This window comes from Pan paniscus, chromosome 7 (assembly GCF_029289425.2).
Source record: "Pan paniscus chromosome 7, NHGRI_mPanPan1-v2.0_pri, whole genome shotgun sequence".
NCBI lineage: Eukaryota > Metazoa > Chordata > Mammalia > Primates > Hominidae > Pan > Pan paniscus.
Window position 1 is genome coordinate 117,135,602 of NC_073256.2, and position 19,280 is coordinate 117,154,881.

General features: G+C 37.6%; 1 protein-coding gene across 5 annotated transcripts in view; it reads left to right on the forward strand.

Moving 5' to 3' along the window:
- Positions 1 to 19,280, forward strand: part of VPS13B (vacuolar protein sorting 13 homolog B) — an 868,795-nt gene that overhangs the window by 771,770 nt on the left and 77,745 nt on the right. For all 5 annotated transcript variants that reach the window (XM_055116771.2, XM_063606452.1, XM_057303059.2 and 2 more), the window contains exon 43: positions 3,176 to 3,337. In XM_055116771.2, coding sequence (XP_054972746.2) covers positions 3,176 to 3,337 — 162 coding nt within the window. The remainder of the gene's footprint in view (positions 1 to 3,175; positions 3,338 to 19,280) is intronic.

Here is a 19,280-nt window from a genome sequence, read left to right on the forward strand (position 1 = left end):
AAGCTCAAGATTAACAGAAGCCTTCATCAGTGTCTGATTTCTCTGGCTATAGATTTTCTTTTCCCTTTTATAAATGATGACTGTTTTGTGAAAACAGATTAAGGATCCAAAATGCCATTTGCAATTTGTTTTATATTTCTATGTCACTTTCCCAGATTTGGACAAAAAGTATTAAAAGGGTTTTTTTCTTAAATTAAGGTTACACTTATGTGTCTTCTCTTACACCAAAATGGTATATCTGTTTAATTGCAAATGCTTGTATGACACTCCATGAAACTTAAATGTGGATAAGCCATCTTTTAATTATGATTCCAAGTGAGCATTCTGAGGCTCAACATCTATGATGTGACGTCAAATACATGTGAACTTTTTAATATTACAACAGAATTTAAAACATTCCAAGAAATGCTTAAACTTATTACAGTTATAATGAACTCCACAGATGAAGGAGCGGTAGAGAAATAGTTCCCTGAGGACTTTGAATATTCTTTAGAAAAATGTAAACAACCCCCTTGTGTTCTTTAATTTACATTTTTTCCTAAAACCCTCATCATTTATTAAAGGTCAGTTTTTAGAGATGAAGAAAGTAATATGATGTTTTTTTGCTGCTCAAGCCCCATCTGGTAACTTAACCTCTGTGTTACCAGCAGATTGATCCCAATTCATTATGAAAACTGAATTTTAATCTCAGGATGTGTAACTAAGTGGGAGATTGGAATCATATCCCTTTCTTCATGTCTGTACTCGCACTGAAAGGAAAGAAAAATGTTTACAAGTAGAGCAGTTCATGTTGATTATATAATGCTCAATGGAAAAATCTCATCAAAACTAATTACATACTATGATTCCAGTTTGATTAAAGGTTTGTAGATAAATATATAAAAAAGGATTGGATAGGACAGACTAGAATAGTAACAGGCAGGACATTCAGAAGGGAAAAACTATTTGAAGAAAACTCAGCAAAATGTTAACAGTAGTTATTGCTGAGTTTAAAATTAAAGATTTTTAAAAATCCATACTTCCTGTATTTCCTAATTTTTCCCTCCCCTTCTTCTCCCCTGTATTTTCTAACTTTGTACAGTGAATATATAATTATAATTTTACAAATTAAATCTACCGAAGTTTACATTTGTTTATTTCCTAAGTATTTATCGGCTAGGCATTATGCTGGATACTGAAGATAAAACTGCAAAGAATAAAAACTGCAAAGACGTGGTTGCTGCCCTTCTGCAGCATAAAGTCTAATTATGGAGACAATATTGAACCCATAATGGTACAAATTAACAAGTGCTCTGAAGGGGAAATATAGAATCTTATGTAAGCGTAAAATAGGAGAACCTACCTTGACCTTGGGAGGATCTCAGAAGGCTGCTCTTAAAACCAACCTTAAAACAGGAATCTGGAAGTTGAGTAGAAACAAGTTGGTCAAGCAAGAAATGGAGAAAAAGATGTCCAAGCAGAGGGAAGGCTCTGAGGCAGGAAGTAGTTTGATGTGTTGGATGAGTTGGAAGGAGGTCAGCGTAGTGCTGGAGGAGCTGGAAAAGGCTAGTGGAGCTGGAGTGTCCTGAGCAAATGCCCTCAGCAAATGGAGAGTAGCTCAAGATGCAGTTGGAGGCATGGGCAGGGGCTGGGTAAGATGATTCATCTAAAACTCAACAGCAGTCAAGTTTTGAAATCATTGCTACCAATTAAAATCCATAGTAGAGAGTATTATGGTAGATGACAGATGCTTGTTGTTATGAGTACTTTGGTCTCACTTAGCCAGAAACTCTTTTGGCGATTAGTGTGACTATGAAGCAAGGTTCGGTTCAATGGGAATAGATGGATGATGTGAGAGGGCTTAGAAGTCCTCAAGGGCCTCTGGAAGAATGAGGTATGTCAGGGCCACTTCACCACCTGCAGCATAGAGCCTGCCCACCTACCTCAAGGGCATTCTGGATGATTAGGAGTAGATTCTGTTTCCCAAGATGAGTCTGTACCCTAATGGGTACAAGTCTGGTCATGGCCCAGGCTGGATTCCAAGTACATTCATCTGTAGTCTCCTTGGCTTCATGCCTCCTCCGTACTTGAATCACAATGCTTCTGAGTTGTATCTCTGTTTACTCCCCAACTTCTCAGTAAAGTGGCAAATGATGGAGTGTGGCATTTTGACATTATTTAGATCCATAGCCAGGAAATAGAGGCCAACTGGAGAAGCATCAGTTACATGTTATCTCCCATTATCTGCAAATTAATTAGCTACTTATGATTTTTTTCTTATATTCTCAAGTTAATCATTTATTTAGCATTCTTTTAGTTTACCAAAAGTATGTTTATTCTTTTTAAGCCATAGCCTAACCAGAGTGATAAAAGAGTAAGCATGGAAATACTTTATTACTTTGCCAGTGTTGTAATGTAACAGCAACCAATGGAGGCACCATTAAATGAGAAAGGAGTTATCAACAAAGGAACGTATTATTAATTTGCTGCGCTTTAGCTGACTAATGAAGGATTTTAGCTGACTGATGACCTAGCTGAAACAGATACTGAAAACTGTTTCAACAAACATTATTTCTCATGAAAACTGCAACTTGGCTTACACTGACTCTGGAGTTGATCTGTTTTGTATGTTCAGCCTCTTAACAATAGAGGGAAAGTTATGGTTTTATTTACATCTCTCACTGAGCAGATTTACACACACACATATCCACCCTCCCTCTTAAGGGATCTGGGGATGTTTTACCTAAATGATTCTTACTTTCTGTAGGGTACAAACTGTGGCTTTGGTAATTGGTCTTGATTGTTGAGTTTAGAAGCTGGGAACATGGTAATTCTAGCCTCCAGTACTCTGCTCAAAAACGTGCACTACCCAGTACAGCACTGTTTGTAGCATGTTAATTCACTTTAAGAAATGTTAAAAGTTTGAGGGATCTCATTGTTCTTTTACTCTTCAGCGTGTATGATTTATTTTGAGGGAGTATAAATCAAAACACATTCTTGGAACATTTAAAATCTCTTAAAGGTATTTTTTATGTGTGTGCTTATCCTGGCAGTATAGAATACTTTGTATACCAGAGCTAATGACAACAGATCTTTTAGGGTTTCTGTGTTGTAACAATCGCCACTGGGCAGACAGCTGCCAAACATCTTACAATTAATCTGATCCATGTTGGCTTTCGTATCCTTTTTCTTTCAGAACAAATGCCCTGAGGTAGAGGAGTTGGTCTTCAGCCATTTTGTGATCTGTAACGACACACAGGAGACACTGCGGTTTGGCCAGGTGGATACTGATGAAAATATTCTGCTGGCGAGTCTCCACAGTCACCAGTACAGCTGGCGCTCTCACAAATCCCCACAGGTATTTGAGAAACACCCTTACAAACAGCCATTGTTAAGGTTGGGGATTCATTTCTTCTGCACTTGTGTGCCTGTCCAGTTATTTCCCTTTTTAAGTCTCCGAAGGAACCACACAGCGTAGCTACATCTGACGGAAACCCAAGAGTGTTTAGAGATGGGAGCACACGCTTCTCTTGGAATGGAGCATTTTCCTGTTTAGCACTGGTGCTTGGGGCGGGGGCAGCAGGGTGTGGTGATGAAGAGGCTGACTCGAGAGCCAGGTTTGGATCCTAGCTGTGTGTAACCTTGCTCTACTTTCTGTTCTTCAGTTTTCTCATATGTAAAATGGGATAAAAGTAGTACTTATTTCATAGGGTTATAAGGACTAAGTGAATTCATATGTATAAGGCATTAATACATAAGCATTGTGTTTGGTATTATTATTCATTTGTTTCTTCAGATTTTTTTCTGTGTGTGTCCTTGGTAGCAGGCACATGCTAGGCACTGGGAATTCAAAGACAGGTAAGTCACAGGCCTTGCCCTCTGAGGACAGCTCACAATCTGTGATACAATGACAGTGAAAAACTATGTCCAAGGGAGCACTGAGAAAAGACACACCAAAGGATGTCTGTTTTCCAAGTAGTGTAATTTCATTTTCCTGTCCCTTTAGATGGGAATAATTAGAGATATGTGTCCTGTAGCGATAATATGAAGATGAATTAAATACAAAGATGTAGTCTTAAGTGAGCAAAAGAAATCCTAGGAAGTACTCTCGAGAATAATGTATTTGTTAAACTCTGGGTAATAAGAAAACTACTGCCTGCTTGTGATTAAAAGAAAGTCATTAGATTAGAGAACAAGTTTTCCCATCTGGTCTCTAGACCAGCATCAGAATACATTATACCCCTTGGGCTCCATCTGAGGGTAGCTAGATGCTGATTTCTTGTTTTTTCAGCAGATTGCCACACTATTGGTATACAATTTGGAAAAGTAAATATAATGCAGTATTTCTTATTTAAATATATTTAGTTCACATTAATCTGACAGGACACTGAAATACATGACTGTTTTTCATAAAAATTTTTTCACATGATATGGTATTGCATTCATATTTTTAGGGTAAATCACATACCCTTGTTTTCTAATTTTCCTCTTTAGAAATGTCCATGTTAGAAGTATTTAAGTTGTTTTCCTCGTGTAACATAAAGGATGTTTTATTTGTTTCAAATTCATCTATGTTTAATTTTTTTTCCTATGGACTACAAAAGTGAGAGCATACAGGTATACTGACAAAACCAAACAAAAAACACCTATAATTCCAACCACCTAGAGAGAACTCATGTTAACACTTCCTGTATAACCTATTAGATCTTCTAAGTTTCCATTGTCATTGCATTCCCAGCAATGAATTATGTGGGACAGGAAAGAAGCCTCTGAGAAGCTGCAGTAACATGTAATTGTACACTGTACCTGTAGCCACTTTACCGATGCACACACAGCAAGCTCCAGGCCTTAGCCAGTAGAAAGCAAAGCAGAGGAAGCTTAACTCTCCACAGTCATTTGAAGATGCATAGCTTGCATATCCCTCAGAGACCCTCAGGATTCTCTGGACACTGGAGCCAGGATGGGAAGGGTGATCATAAGAGAACAACTGGCTCAGGAGTGTGGGGAGCAGTAGTCTTCATGCTATAGACATACAGTTTCTGGGTGGAGAGGAGGTCAGCAGGAAAGAATGAATAGACAACCACTGTCACCAGCACACCTTTCATTTTCATACTCATTTGCACTATTTCAAGGCCTTTTTGTATTTATTACAAGTTTTATATTCACAGCATTCCTGTGCAGTATTATTTGTTATGCATATTTTATAGATAAGGAGACCAATAGAAATGTTAAGTTAGGTAGTGGCAGAATTAGGACTGAATTCCTTATCTTTTAATTCTCAATACAGTGTCACTTCAATGTTGTCTCACTCCCCTAGGTTTTGGCAGCATGATTTGTCTGTTAGAATAGCCAAGCTGTGAAGTTTGAAAAGAAGGGCTGAGAAATCACTGGAATAGTAGGCCACATCTAAGGCTAAACTAATAGGGGATTCTTAGTCCAAGTATGAACCCTTGCAAGGTCTTAACTGTGTTACCAAAAATAATAGGAGCTTCTTAATCACAAACTCTAAACATAAAACAGGTATCTAATAAACTTTGTTTTTTCTTTTAAATTTGTAACTGCATCTTGTGGATGCAACTTTTAAAATAAGCTGCAGTCATTATAATCTTCTTAAGACTAAAACCTAGATAACCTAGATAATATTTATAAAAAACGACGTCTTCTTACTATATTTCTGTATGCTAATGTAAGTGGGTTTTAGGACCCTCTGAAGCCAGAAGCCTTAATGGGCCCAGAGGGTCTTCATGGGATTCCTTACATTCATTACATTCACAGTTGAAAATTCTGCTGTGTTCTAATGAGAGGCTACATGAGGATCAGAAAAACTAGCCACTCAGTTTCAAACTGCACCTGGAGCTTGTCATAGATGCACAATTGAGCAAAATATTTCTTTTTCCAGACTCCAAATCATATCCTGCATTGCCCAGCAAGCTTTGTTTTAGGAACATTTGTGTCTGCATTGTTTATGCTACCTTGGGTGTTAGTCAATTCATAGTCTCAGGGAGGATTTCTAAAGTTCATGGAACTTAACTCCACTAAACAATGTAGCTAACATTGCAGAGATCAAGAAAGTGGCAGTGACACCTGGAAAGGTTTCAAAGAGGTCAAGATATCTTAAAACCACACAAGAGGTTGCTAACAACAGTAAGTCCCAATAGGATGAAGAGAAACATGGACACAACCAATTCTAGAAATCCAAAGCTGACAAACCTTTTAGAATTGAAAGTCATAAAATGCTCCTTATAGTTTCTAACACATGCTCTGGGGCAGAATCACTTAACATTCTGGATATCTCACAACAATTTCTTGCCTAAACAAACAAAGGAAGAAGAAAACTATTTCCTAGGGAATAATTGAATATATTCAGCTGCACAGAATCATAGATGCCATCACAAAGGGCTCTTAAATATTCCAATTCAGTAGACTTTAGATCAGGTTGGATGAGAACAATAACCAGCAAGGGACTGGTCTTCAAAGAAGTATGTCACATTATGCTACGTTGAATCTAGGGACCAGAAGTGTGAGTTTATAGAATGTTTCCCCAAAATATAGGCAGTATGTGCAGTTCATAGTCAAGGGAGGCTTTGTTTAATTTAGACAAACCAGCTATAGTGACATCTCCACCAACTGGTAGGATTTATATAGAGGCTGTTTAACTTCCTTTTCTAGTTAATAGAGAGCACTGTTGGTTAAACTGCTTGGAATAGTATTGCCTTTATCTTGTATGTAAGGATTTACACTTGCTTTTAGCCTCAAACATGTATAATTTATGGGTTATGCATTTTTTTCAGAATTACAGAATTCTAGTTACCAATGACTTAATTGTGGTAATCAAACCATCAAGCAAGTGGAAATAGGCTCTAGACAGAGCTATGGAAAATAATAAAACATTTATCCAAAATGAATATAACGGAAGTTTCATGAGCTTATGAAAAAATAGCAAATATTTAAAACTACAGGTCAGGCATAGTGGTTTATGCCTGTAATCCTAACACTTTGGGAGGCTGAGGCAGGAGGATTACTTGAGGCCAGAACTTCTCAAGACCAGCCTGGGCAACATAACAAGACCCAATCTCTATAAAAAAACTTAAAAATTTAAAAATTTAAAAATTAAATTTAAAATTTTTAAAATCTAACAATTAAATTTAAAAATTTAAAAATCTCCCCAAAAAAACTTTAAAAGTATGTGTGGTGGCACATACCTGTAGTCCTAGCTACTTGGGAGGCTGAGGCAGGAGTATTACTTGAGCCCAGGAGTTCAAGACCAGCCTGGGCAATATAATGAGACCCCATCTTAAAAAAAAAAAAAAAAAAAAAAGCAAAATGTAACAAGGTAAAATTAATTTTGATGAGCAGCAGAGCATCTTGGAAATATTCATTAAACAGAGTGACACATAGTGACAAAAATATAAATCCTATATTACTTTAAAGCAGAGGTGGCAAACTTTTCCTGTAAAGGGCCAGATAGTAAATATTTTAAGCTTTCAGGATTTACAGTTTGTTGCAGCTACTCAACTCTGTGTAAAATCAGCCATAGGTGATATGTAAACAAATGAGTGTGGCTGTGTGCCAATGAAACTGTATTTATGGGCAATAACATTTAAATTTCATATAATTTTCAAACATCACAATTATTATTCTTTTGATTTTTTCCATCCATTTAAAAATGTAAAAACCATTCTCTGCTCACAGGCTATCCAAAAATAGGCTACATGCCAAATTTGGCCTATAAGCCTAAGTTTGCCAACACTTGCTTTAAGATTTCTCAGTTGATCAAATTCAGTAGACTAAAGGTTTGATTTAAAATTGTTTTCACTCTGACCTCACTGGTATTCCTATCATTTGAAAGCTTGGTACAAAGTTCCAGAAATTGAGAAATGACAGATAATAGTTAAAATCTAACTTTTATGTAATTAACCTGTACTCACCAAATTACAGAAAATATTTTTATTATACTCATTCTGGTCCTAATCAGTACATAACAGAAAGTTCTCCAATTTTTGTTTTGTATGTAACAATATTTTAAAACGAGACCTGGTAATTTTTTCATTTGTCTAAAACGGAAAGCAACAGGTTTTGAGTATCTGCCTATCTTTTAGTAATTCCAGCCAGTTGTCAATTTCATTAACTAGACTGTAATTCTTAGTTACTATGCTTTACAAATCCGTTTATATAATGCATGTATACATATATATTTAGAGAAAGAGCATATTTCTTGTTGCCACAGTAACAATTTAAAAACTTAAAAAGCAGACTTGGGGGACAAAGAAATACTCTGTGTTGCCAAAGCTGATAAATTTTTCAAGTGTTCTCCTATGTGTGCATGCATGTTAAAGTTTGTTTAGAAAGGGCAAATGAATAGACACTATTACACACTGGAGTTGCTAATGGAATTGGTACTTTATTTCTAGAAAGCAATTGGGTAAGAAACTTCAAAGCTATTAAAATTATTGTAGATTTTGACCCAGTAAGTCTCCCAATAGTAATCTACCCACTGGAGAGAAGGCAAATTAAAACAAAGATTTTTCTACCATAAAAGTTAATCACAGTTTGTCACAAAATATTTAAAGCACCAAAATGTTCACTTTTAAGGAGTTAAGTAAAATCTGGCATAAGACTATCTTATAGATATTTTATGGGATCTTTACATTTTTACATGGAATGGAGGAAGTGCTACCTATCATATCATATAAGTCAGAAAAGCAGAATATGAAATTCTATGTATACAATGTGATCATAACAACACACAGGCAAATGCACAAAACATACTGGAAAAAGACATGTCAAAATGTTATCAGTGGTTGCCTCTGAATTTTGGGTAAGGTGATATTATTCTATTTTTGTCACATTTTTATGTACTTTTCAACTTCTTAATAAGGAGAAAGAAATTAAATTTGAGACATTAAGCACCCCCACACACACAACCAAAACTCACATACAGACTAAAAGGAACTTCAAATACTAATTCTTAGGAACAGCACCAAGTGTAATGATATATCAAGAGTGATTATCTTTATTACTTCTTATACAAACTATTGCAATAGTTTTTCTCAATTGTTCTCTTAGTTAACAGTTTTGCCCTGTTTTAACTCTGATTTATCTTGCAGACTACAGCTCAAGCAATTTTCCTAAATACTTTGATTGTTACACTTTCCTGTCCAGAAACCATCACATGCTACACCATGATTTATTAAATAATATCCAAATTATCTGACCTCCAAGGGCTAACTCAGTCTTTTCACAGGCCCTCCTGCCATTATTTCTCTGTAGCTGTTTATTTAGTCTCCCTTACATTCATTTTTTTAATCAGTATATTTTCATGTATTACTTATTGCGTTTAAATATATACATTCTTCTAAGGAACTTACTGTCTATTGAGGGACCCAGAAAAGTAAAAAATTATTATAGACATGACATTGTCTATCAGTCTATCAGGATATCATTGCAGTAGTTCAGGACAGAGAGAAATGAGGGGTGAATAATGAAAACACTAGCCATAGGGAAGAAATGCCAGGGAATCAGGAAGTAAAATCAATTGCATCTGGATATGAACAAAGTCTTAATGGGAGCCCAAAGGAAATGTTTCCAAATCCAACATGAGGATGGGAAGCTGGCAAGGCTTCCAGACAGAAGGGATATTTGTATTACACGTTAATGCCTTGGAGTTAGCTAGGCCAGTGAAGTGAGGGTGGAGGCGATATTCCAGCTAAGAGGACCAACATGTGTGAAAGCCACAGAGACATGAAACAATATGGCACAGAAGGATAACTTGACTAATTTGGCTACAGTGTAGAGTACATGTGTGCAGCTGCAAGAGGGGGAAGTAGGCTAAGGCCATGAGGGCTCTTGTATGCTGTGCTAAGAAGTTTTAATACCGTCTTGAGGCCATGATAGCACAAAGGTGTGATAATCTACGTACCCAGAGAGATCAAAGTTAGCTTTCCACAGAAGCTAAGTTTGAACAGTAAGTATAGGTTGGCCCAGTGGATGACAGTGGAGGAGTACACCAAGAAGAACAAGGGAGGTATATATAAACAGCAAGTTATGGTCAAGGGATTTCAGGTTTTGTGCAGTGTAACTCAATCATAAAAATTGCAGAAGAGATATGTGCTGGTCCACTGGCTCTTAGAGTGGTAGTGGTGGGGAACCCCTGATTGTAGGGATGGCCAACTTTCATGGTGTAAATACTCCAAAGCTTATTTCAGGCTACCAATGGGTTGACCACCAGTTTGCAAAATCTCTAAACACTTAATTGCTGGTTTTCACAAACAAGTATGAGCCAGCTCCAGCACACCACTGTCTGGCAGAGTTATGTTCTCAAGAGCCTGGGAATCCATTTCAAGAAGACATACATCTATGTGATGGGCAGCTCTTGGCTACTGAATGGGTTTAAGTAGAGGAATGCCAGGATCACAGATGTATTTCAGAAAAGTTCTACTAATGTATTTGAGAAGACAGTCTAGAGAAGATTGAGAATACAAACAGAGACTACTATGGTCACTGCTGCGTAGTCCAGGAGTGAGAGAGATTATAGTAACTGAGCTAAGACAGAGTAAGGGCATTAAACGATATAAATGCCTAAGAAACTGATATTTCTGTGAATAACAGCAACACATTCTGAACAGAACTTTAAAAAAAAAAAAAAAAACTACCTGTAGGCTCTGGAGACTAAACAAAGGCAGATTTTGGAGGGGAGTCGAAATTTTGAGCAAGTAATTTGCAGGATGACTTTCCCATTTTTTTGGCTTTGCCTTGAGGGCAACTGCAGTCACGGCAGAACAGGGGTGGCCTATCATCTTTCTGGCCCAGGGTACCAGGGGAAATGGCCTAGGCATCCTAGGCTGCTAGAGTGTGAAGAGAAAACCCTGGAGAGGAGAAAGCCATAAAATGGGAACATAATATTTTTAAATTTAGCCCAACTGTTCAGCTGACTGCTGAACCAGACACATGCATGGGGCAAACTGAATGCAGTTTGTACCCAAGGCTTAAAGAAGTAAACTAACCTGAGCTGCTGCTCACCCAGGTATGAGAATTTCCAGTTTGAGTCTAAACAAGTTAGTTGCCTGTTAACTACAAACATCAACACTCTTTGGAGCAGTCATAAGAGAATCCAGATTCTCCACAACAAAACATGTACAATGTCCATAATATAACCCAAAATTACTTGACAGATAAGAGTCAGAAAAAAAAATGTTACTCAATTTCCAGGGAAAGACAATTAATAGATGCTAATCCAAAGATGACCCAGATGTTGGCATTATCAGACATGTACTCTAAAGTGTCTGTGTCAAAGGTGAAAGGATTTTACAGATGTAATTAAGGTCCTAAATTAGTTGATTTTTAGTTAATCAAGAGAGAAAATCTTGAGTGGGCCTAATTTAATCAGATTAAAAACCCTAAAAGAGTGATCGGACCCTTTTGTAAGGAGAGAGAGGCATAGAGGCTCCTGCTGGCCTTGGGAAGCAAACTGTCATGTTCTGATGGCCTATGAAGAGGGTCCTGGGGCAGGGAGCTGTGGGAGACCTCCAGAACCGGAAGATGGCTGCCAGCACCAGGCAGTAAGAAGTTAAGGCCCTTGTCTTACAGCCACAAGAAAATAAATTCTGCCAACAACTTAAGCAAGCTTGAGTAGAGTCTTACCAAGTCAAGCCTCCAGATCAGAATGCAGCCAACTGCAGCTCATTTGGAGTCTTATGAACCCTAAACAGAGAACGCAGCTAAGCTATACATGGACTCTTGACCAACAGTCACTGTGAGAGAGTAAATGTGTGCTGTTTTAAGCTGCTAAATTAGTGCTAATTTGTTACAGAGCAATAAAAACATAATAGATGGGCCAAGCATGGTGGTTCACGCCTGTAATCCTAGCACTTTGGGAGGCCATGGTGGGTGGATCTCTTGAGTCCAAGTGTTAAAGAGCAGACTGGGCAATATGGCAAGATCCTGTCTCTAAAAAAAAAAAAAATTAGGCATGGTGGTGCACACCTGTAGTCCCACCTACTCAGGAGGCTGAAGTGGGAGGATTGCTTGACCCTTTGAGGCAGAGTTTGCAGAGAGCTGAGATCATGCCACTGCACTCCAGCCTGGGCAACAGAGCAAGACCCTGTCGCCAAAAAATTTATATATATATATATATATATATATATATATATATATATATATATATATTTGGAGACAGGGTCTTGCCCTCTCCATATATATATATAGAAAATACATGATGGAAGAAAAAAGTAAATTTGAAGATACCAGGAACATCATTATGAAACTACTGAAAAACAAAGATAAAGAGAAAATTTTGAAAGCAGCCAGAGGAAAACAACACATTACCTACCACACATTAGGAGAACAACAATCAAATTACTATGGACTTCTCTTTAGATACTGTGGAGGCTAGAAGACAGTGAAACAACATCTTTAAATTGCTGAGAGAAGGTTTAACTTGATAGAGGTCTGTTTGGAAGATATTTGGGAGGTTAAAATCACCAGGATTTATTATTGATCATGGAAGAGAAGAGTCTGGTTTGACTCTGAGATTTCAGACTTAGGTGATGTGTTGCTAGTTTTGCTATTGGCCAAGACAGGGAGCTGAGTAGGACAATGTTTGAGAGACAGAGAATGGGGCAGGGTGTAAGAGCATAACAGAGTAATCGTGAAAACCATTTTGGACACATTGAATTTGAGGCTGCTATAGAGGGCAGGAAGGATGGTATATTAGAAAAAGCACAAATTTGAAGCCATAAATACCTGAGTTTCACTCCTAAGGTTTGATAGCTGCATGAAGAGTGGACAGTTTCTTAATTTCTTGGCACTTCAACTTCCTCTTCTGCATAATTAAGAGACTGTTGTAAATATTCCATGTAAAACATTTATAAAGTTCCTAGTAAAGGACTCAGCTTGGCTGGGTGCAGTGGTGCTTCACACCTATAATCCCAAAACTTTGGGAGGCTAAGGTAGGAAAGATAGCTTGAGGCCAGGTATTTGAGACTAGCCTGGGGCAACATAGCAAGACCCTGTCTATACAAAACATTTTTTAAAGTAAAAAGAACTTGGCTCTCTATAACCAAGGGTTCCTTTTTAGTCCTTTTCCCCTAACTAGACATCCAAATGGACATGTAAAGTAAGCAAATTCGATGTAAGAGGCTGGAGCTCAAAAGAATAGTCTGATCTGGAGATATAAATTTGGCCTGTTATTGGTGCCTAACTAGAAGTGGGAATAAATGAGCATTCCCAAGGAGAGAGTGCTAAGAGAAGAATTATCTGTTGCTGCAGAACAATGTACAATGGTATACAATAGGCATACGATAACTACAGTAGACATTTCCATGTATAAAAGTAGGAAACAGAAGACACACAGGAGTTTCTGGTCCATAGAAATTCTTAAATTCAATCAGATAAATGTTGGAAGTTTCTTAATTAGTACTCAGTATTACTCCTGCTTAGAAATAGCTCCCCGTTGCTCGTGGCTTTGTGCACATGGCTCCAGCCTCTGAGTCACCCGTTCTTTTCCATGAAAAGTAGCTTTTGTTTGCACCTTGTAGTTTTCCCAGCCTGCTTTCTGCTGGTAGAATTTTGAAGGTTCAGAGTCCTCTTTTCATTTTGTACTGTCTTTATCTCTTTCAGTCTAAGTTGGCAGTGTTTCTGCCAATATTATTCTTTAAACAACTTTGTAGGTCTCTTTTTATTCTTACTGAGGTTTACTATATTAGACAAAATTACACCCATGTATCTTTTAGATAAGCCCTTCTCTACTTTAAGATTTTTCTGATATTACTGAGGGACATAACCCTTAAGAGTCTTAGAACTCCTTTTGTTTGACTAGCTCTCTGAGCCATCAATTTAGGTCTTTCTAAGGTCTTTCAAAAGATTTTACAGGCATATTATTTGCTTCATATTTAGACCCAGCTTTTCCAACCATGTCCTGGATTTGATCTTTGCTGGGAAGCCATTTCTTGATTTTAGCATCATTTGCATCTGATAAAGCTAGGAACTTTCAAAATAGCAAATCCTGGCTCCTTTTTATCTGACAGTCCTTCCTTAAGCTTGTATCTCCCCTTGTGGATTTTAATATTAGCAGCAGGTAGAAGCTAGGAGGCACTTCAACACTGCCTGGAAATCTACTTAGCTAGATCATGTAGTTTATTAGGCAAATTTTCTACTTTCCATGTTACTGCAGGTGATAGTGTTGAAAAACTTTCTGCCACCACATAGCAAGGATCCCCTTTCCACCCATGTCCAATAACATTTTTCGCACTCTGTAGCTGGCAGTCTCCTGTAGGGCCATCACGTTTCTATTAATAATCTCTCTGAAGTATGTAGACATTCACTAACAGCCTTCTCAAGTTCTTCCAGTTTTTACTCACTTTCCAGCTCCAAGCCTCCTCCACATTTTAGGCTTTTGTTACAGTAGTATCCCATTTACAGATGCTAAATCTCTATTAGTCACCTATTGCTGTATAAAAAATTACCCCAAAACTTGAGTAGTTAAAGCAACAAGCACTTATTATCCCACAGTCTTGTTAGTCAAGAATTTGGGGCATGGTCTAACTAAGTGATTCCAGCTCAGCGTTTCTGATAAGGTTGTAATCAAGACATCAGATGGAGCTGCACTCCTCTGAAGGCTCATCTGGTCTGGAAGATCCATCTCCAAAATACTTACCTACATGCCTTTCGGTAGGAGGCCTCAGCACTCCACTACAGGGATCTCTCCAGAGAGTTGCTCGAGTAATCTCATGACATGGCAGCTGCTGTCTTCCAGATCAAGTGATCCAAGGCAGAAGCCACAATATCTTTTATGTCCTAGCTTCAGAAGTCATTCATTGTTTTATTTGTAATATCCTACACAGATCTGCCCTATTCAGTGGGGGGAACATAAAGGCACAGATAACAAGAGGCAAGGATTACTGGGGCTGTCTTGGAGGTGAGCTTGCAAAAGGATCAGTAGCAGAATTTGCGAGTTGGGCTGTGAAATAGAATGTATTGAGGGGAAATAAGAGCTATGAGGAAAACCAAGATGTCACCGGAAAACCAGGACATAATGGTGTTTTAAAATCCAAAACGGATATTTAGGGGGATAGAATTATCAGTGTTGTTAAATGTCCTAAGGGAACTGAGTGAGGTAAGAATTGAAAAAAAAGAGACCATTGTATTTGGCGATTGGAACATCATTGATGGCTCAAGGAAAGCACTTTCAGTAGAGAGATAGGGATAAAAGCCAGATTACAGTGGGCTAAGAAGTGAATGGGAAGTGACGAAGTGGTGATGATGAGCATGAATTTTTTTTTTTTTTTTTTTAGTCTTAATTATGTGTTAGCTACAGAAAGCCACAGGGTTAAGGAACAATTTTAAATGGAAGAGAGTTAGGCACATTAATATAGAAGAAGAAAGAAATGGGAGATTGATGATCCAGAAGAGAGAATGACTAATGGCATAAAATCTTAGAAGGGAAGAAAAGGAAAGAATTCATATCACGAGTGGAAGGATTGACCTTGAATGGGAAGAAGTTTATACCAAATTTTATTGCTGTTTAACAAACCATCCCAACACTTATTGACTTAAAAACCATTTATTAGCTCGTGAGTCTGTTGGTCAGACATCTAGGTGCACTCAAAAGGTTCTTCTGTGGGTCTCACCTGGTCTCACTTAGGAGGCTGAAGTCAGCTGGAGGTCATTCAGGGCTGGGTGGTCTACAATGGCCTCACCCACATATTTAGTGGTCAGCAGGCTGTTTGCCAGGTGTCTTGGTTCTCATCCACGTGATCTCACCAACAAGCTAGCCAAGCTTCTTCACCTGGTAACACTGTCCCAGGAGAATGAGAGCAGAGACTCCAAGGCCTATTGAACCTGGGCTCAGAATTCACCCAGCATCACTTCCGCTACATTCTGTTGCGCAGAGCAAGCCACAAGGTTAAGCCAGATCCAAACAGTAAGGAACTAGATCTTGGTGAGAGTTGCTGCAGAGAATTTGTGGCCATTTGCAATGTACCACAATAGTCTCCTCCTTGGGATAGGAGGGAGAGAATGAAGATGGACATGAATATGGTTGAGGTTGTACTGGATGTTTGCTGAGAATGAAAGGGAAGAAAAAGAGGGCTTTAATAAGGTATTGTTTCCACAATATTTAATCCTGTATCTTGCTTATAATAGACAGCTGATAAGTGTTCCTTTATTTTTATTATTATTATTATTTTTTGAGACAGAGTTTTGCTCTGTGGCCCAGGCTGGAGTGCAGTGGCACGTCCACAGCTCTCTACAGCCTCTGACTCCGGGGCTCAAGCGATCCTCCTACCTCTGCTTCCAAAAGTGCTGGGATTACAGGAGTGAACCACCACACCCAGCCAATAAATGTTCATTGAATAAGTAAGTTTTGGGATTTCTCAAGAACATAGATTTAAAATCTTAATAATAAAATTGTCAACACTGTTCTTTGCATAATGTTGGATACTTTTGTATATACTATTAATATACACAGAAAAGAGGCACTGATCTCAAAATATATGCCTCAATATACTGTCAATTCAGTTGGGCTCTTAAGAGTAGCTCCTGGTCACACACCCCTCCCCTTTTCCCATTCCTGCCCCTTTGGCCTCCTTATGGCCTCTAATGAAAAATCATAAAATAGGAACATGCTACAGGAGGAGATTAGCAATATACTTCAAATTGGCCACAACTTTCATGTATGTCTAACTCTTCACATTTTTGTTTAGCCTTTTGTGCTTATTCTATGAAAATTTTTATTGTTTATCATAAACTGAAAGTATATAGTGTAATCACTAAATATTATATATTTAAAGTAGATGTCATTACAGGTTAAATTTGCCACATATTGTCTTTCTCTAATTGTGGAAATAGTTTCCCAGAAATCTACAGTATCACCCTTATTGTTGTGTAGGGCACAGCTGTCTGCAACTAGCAGTTCCATATGGGGAGGAAGGATTTTATGCCTTTGCTCCCGAGTGGCAGTAACAAGCTTCTTTTTATTGTTGCTGACATTAAGATAGCTAAAATCAACAGTGAGGTAAACACTTCTTGGGACCATCTGGCAAGCATTTTAATCCAAATATTCTGTAAACACTGACTCCATTTGAGTACCCAGGAACTACCGTCCAGCCGCCATCAACTGCATTTTTATTTCAGTTTTAAGAAGTAATTGAAATAGCCAAAAAAAAAAGGTAGTCTGTAGGGATTCCAGGAAACTTACATTCTCTGAGGGAGCTTACAGTGCCTTTTGAAGTCACCAGTAGAAGTAAATGGGGTCCTAGCAGTTTTGGTCATTAAGTATTTAATGCACAGAGCATATTTGGATTTTTTTCATTTTCTGTTGGGAGATACATTCTACCTAAACCAGAGGCAGAAGTTTAGGGTTGAGTTTTCCTTTTCCTTTATATTTCAAAGTTTATTTGTAAAACTAATTTATAAAATGACCAATTTCAAGAATTTTAAAGTCTTTCACAAGAAATGGCAAAGATAGGATTGTGATAGGGTCCTTTATCCAGTCCCAGGGCTGATTTCTGGAGTTTTCTGCAAGCCTGCATGAAAGAGAATGGGGATATTTCAAGTGCGAAGCGCCCAGAGGAATGGCTGCTGGTGCGGCTAATGGTCTCTCTCTTCCTCCCCTGGCAATAAATCTCAGATATTGAAATATAGCTTTGGAGAAAAATATACTGAAGATTTCTTAAGCTTTTTACAAGACACTCAAAGCCTTTTCACAAGCCAGTGCTCTGCAAATGTAAATTCTTGATGTCTAAACATAAAGGTCCTTTACTGAGCTAATTTTAAATGTGAATTTTAATACAGAGTACTTGGAGAAAGGTAATGCAGCTGGCCTATTAAAGCATGGTATTTTGCCATTTTTAAGTAACGGGAAATACTGATTAAGAGTGTTATAAAGATTTCAGCATACATAATGTTGTTGTCTTTAATCATAACCTGTTACCATGAGTCTGTGTAACAAAAGCATTAACTCAAAGACAATGGCATACCTATTATACTGTGGCACTTATTATTTCCGTGCTTTTAAATTATTTCCAGAATATTGAAGAGCTTGTTATTTAAAGGTCAGAATAATGCCCAGGACATGGCCAAGCCCACTGAGTGTCAGATGCATGGAATGTTGGATGACTTCATAGTTATAAAATTATTTCATTTCTCATGATAATTCCGGACTTGCCAAGTTAGTGAATTTTAAGAACTCTGAGAGCAGATTTTAAGATAAATGTGAAATAATCCATACTTCTGGAGTCAGGGACTTCCCTTCAGGCATTAGTTCATGTTTGACTTGCTTGACTTACACTTGGGGATAAAATGAGTTAGGACAAGGTCTTAGATACCACATTCCCTTACTGGGAAAGAAAACCAACTTGCACAACTTTGGCTGGCTCATATTTCTTGTTATACAGGCACTAAGAAGCAGCGGTTGCCATGAAATACTTTATTTAACCTTTACAAAAATGTTTTCTTAGTACAGCAAGGCAGTTTAGTTAAATGAAAATAAATAACTGTAAAAATTTTGGATTTCTCTTATATCCATCTATTGACTTCTTTTTTCTAATTAAAAATTAAAGATAATTACAGTTGTCCACATTGCCATGATGACTAAAAAATGAAGTTTATGTAAAAATCACTTGATCTTTTCTTAGGACATGTGTTGGCATGTCTTCTATTTTACATTAAACTGAATTTTACTGAATAGTGAATGTTACATCTGAGAACAGTTTAAAAGAAAGTTTTTATTCAAACTTTAGGTAGGTTTCTCTATTGTTTGTATTTTGTCAAAATTGATTTTCAAACAAACAAAACCTGGCAATTTGACTCCCAGAATATTTATTCAAATCCGAATGACTAACAGACAGCCTCTCCAATTTCTTATCTTGTTGCTCCCATTTCTCAGCTCACCTAAATTATTCATCATTTCCTTCTAACGTACTCTTAACTCTCCCACTGAAGAATTGGGTCTAACCAAATGCATGATCACCATTGACTATCATTCTGTTAAGAGTTTGTCTGCATAGCATCAGAATCTCCTGGTTGTTGACATAACTTAAGCAATCAAAGTCGTATTTATTTTACTTATTTTTAAAAAAAGAAAATGTGAATTATTTCAGATTTTATAGACAGTCCCTCCTCTTCTGTATGTACATATATATCAAAGTTCTTTGAATCTGTGCTTTTCAACCCTTTGTGGTGGTACCAAGGGTAAACAGTCTTAAGGACTGTCACACAATTCTAGACTTAAGGCAGCTGTTAATATCACAGCTCATGTTTTTTCAGTCACGTATCATTTATAGGGAAGCCTTTAGAAGAATGAA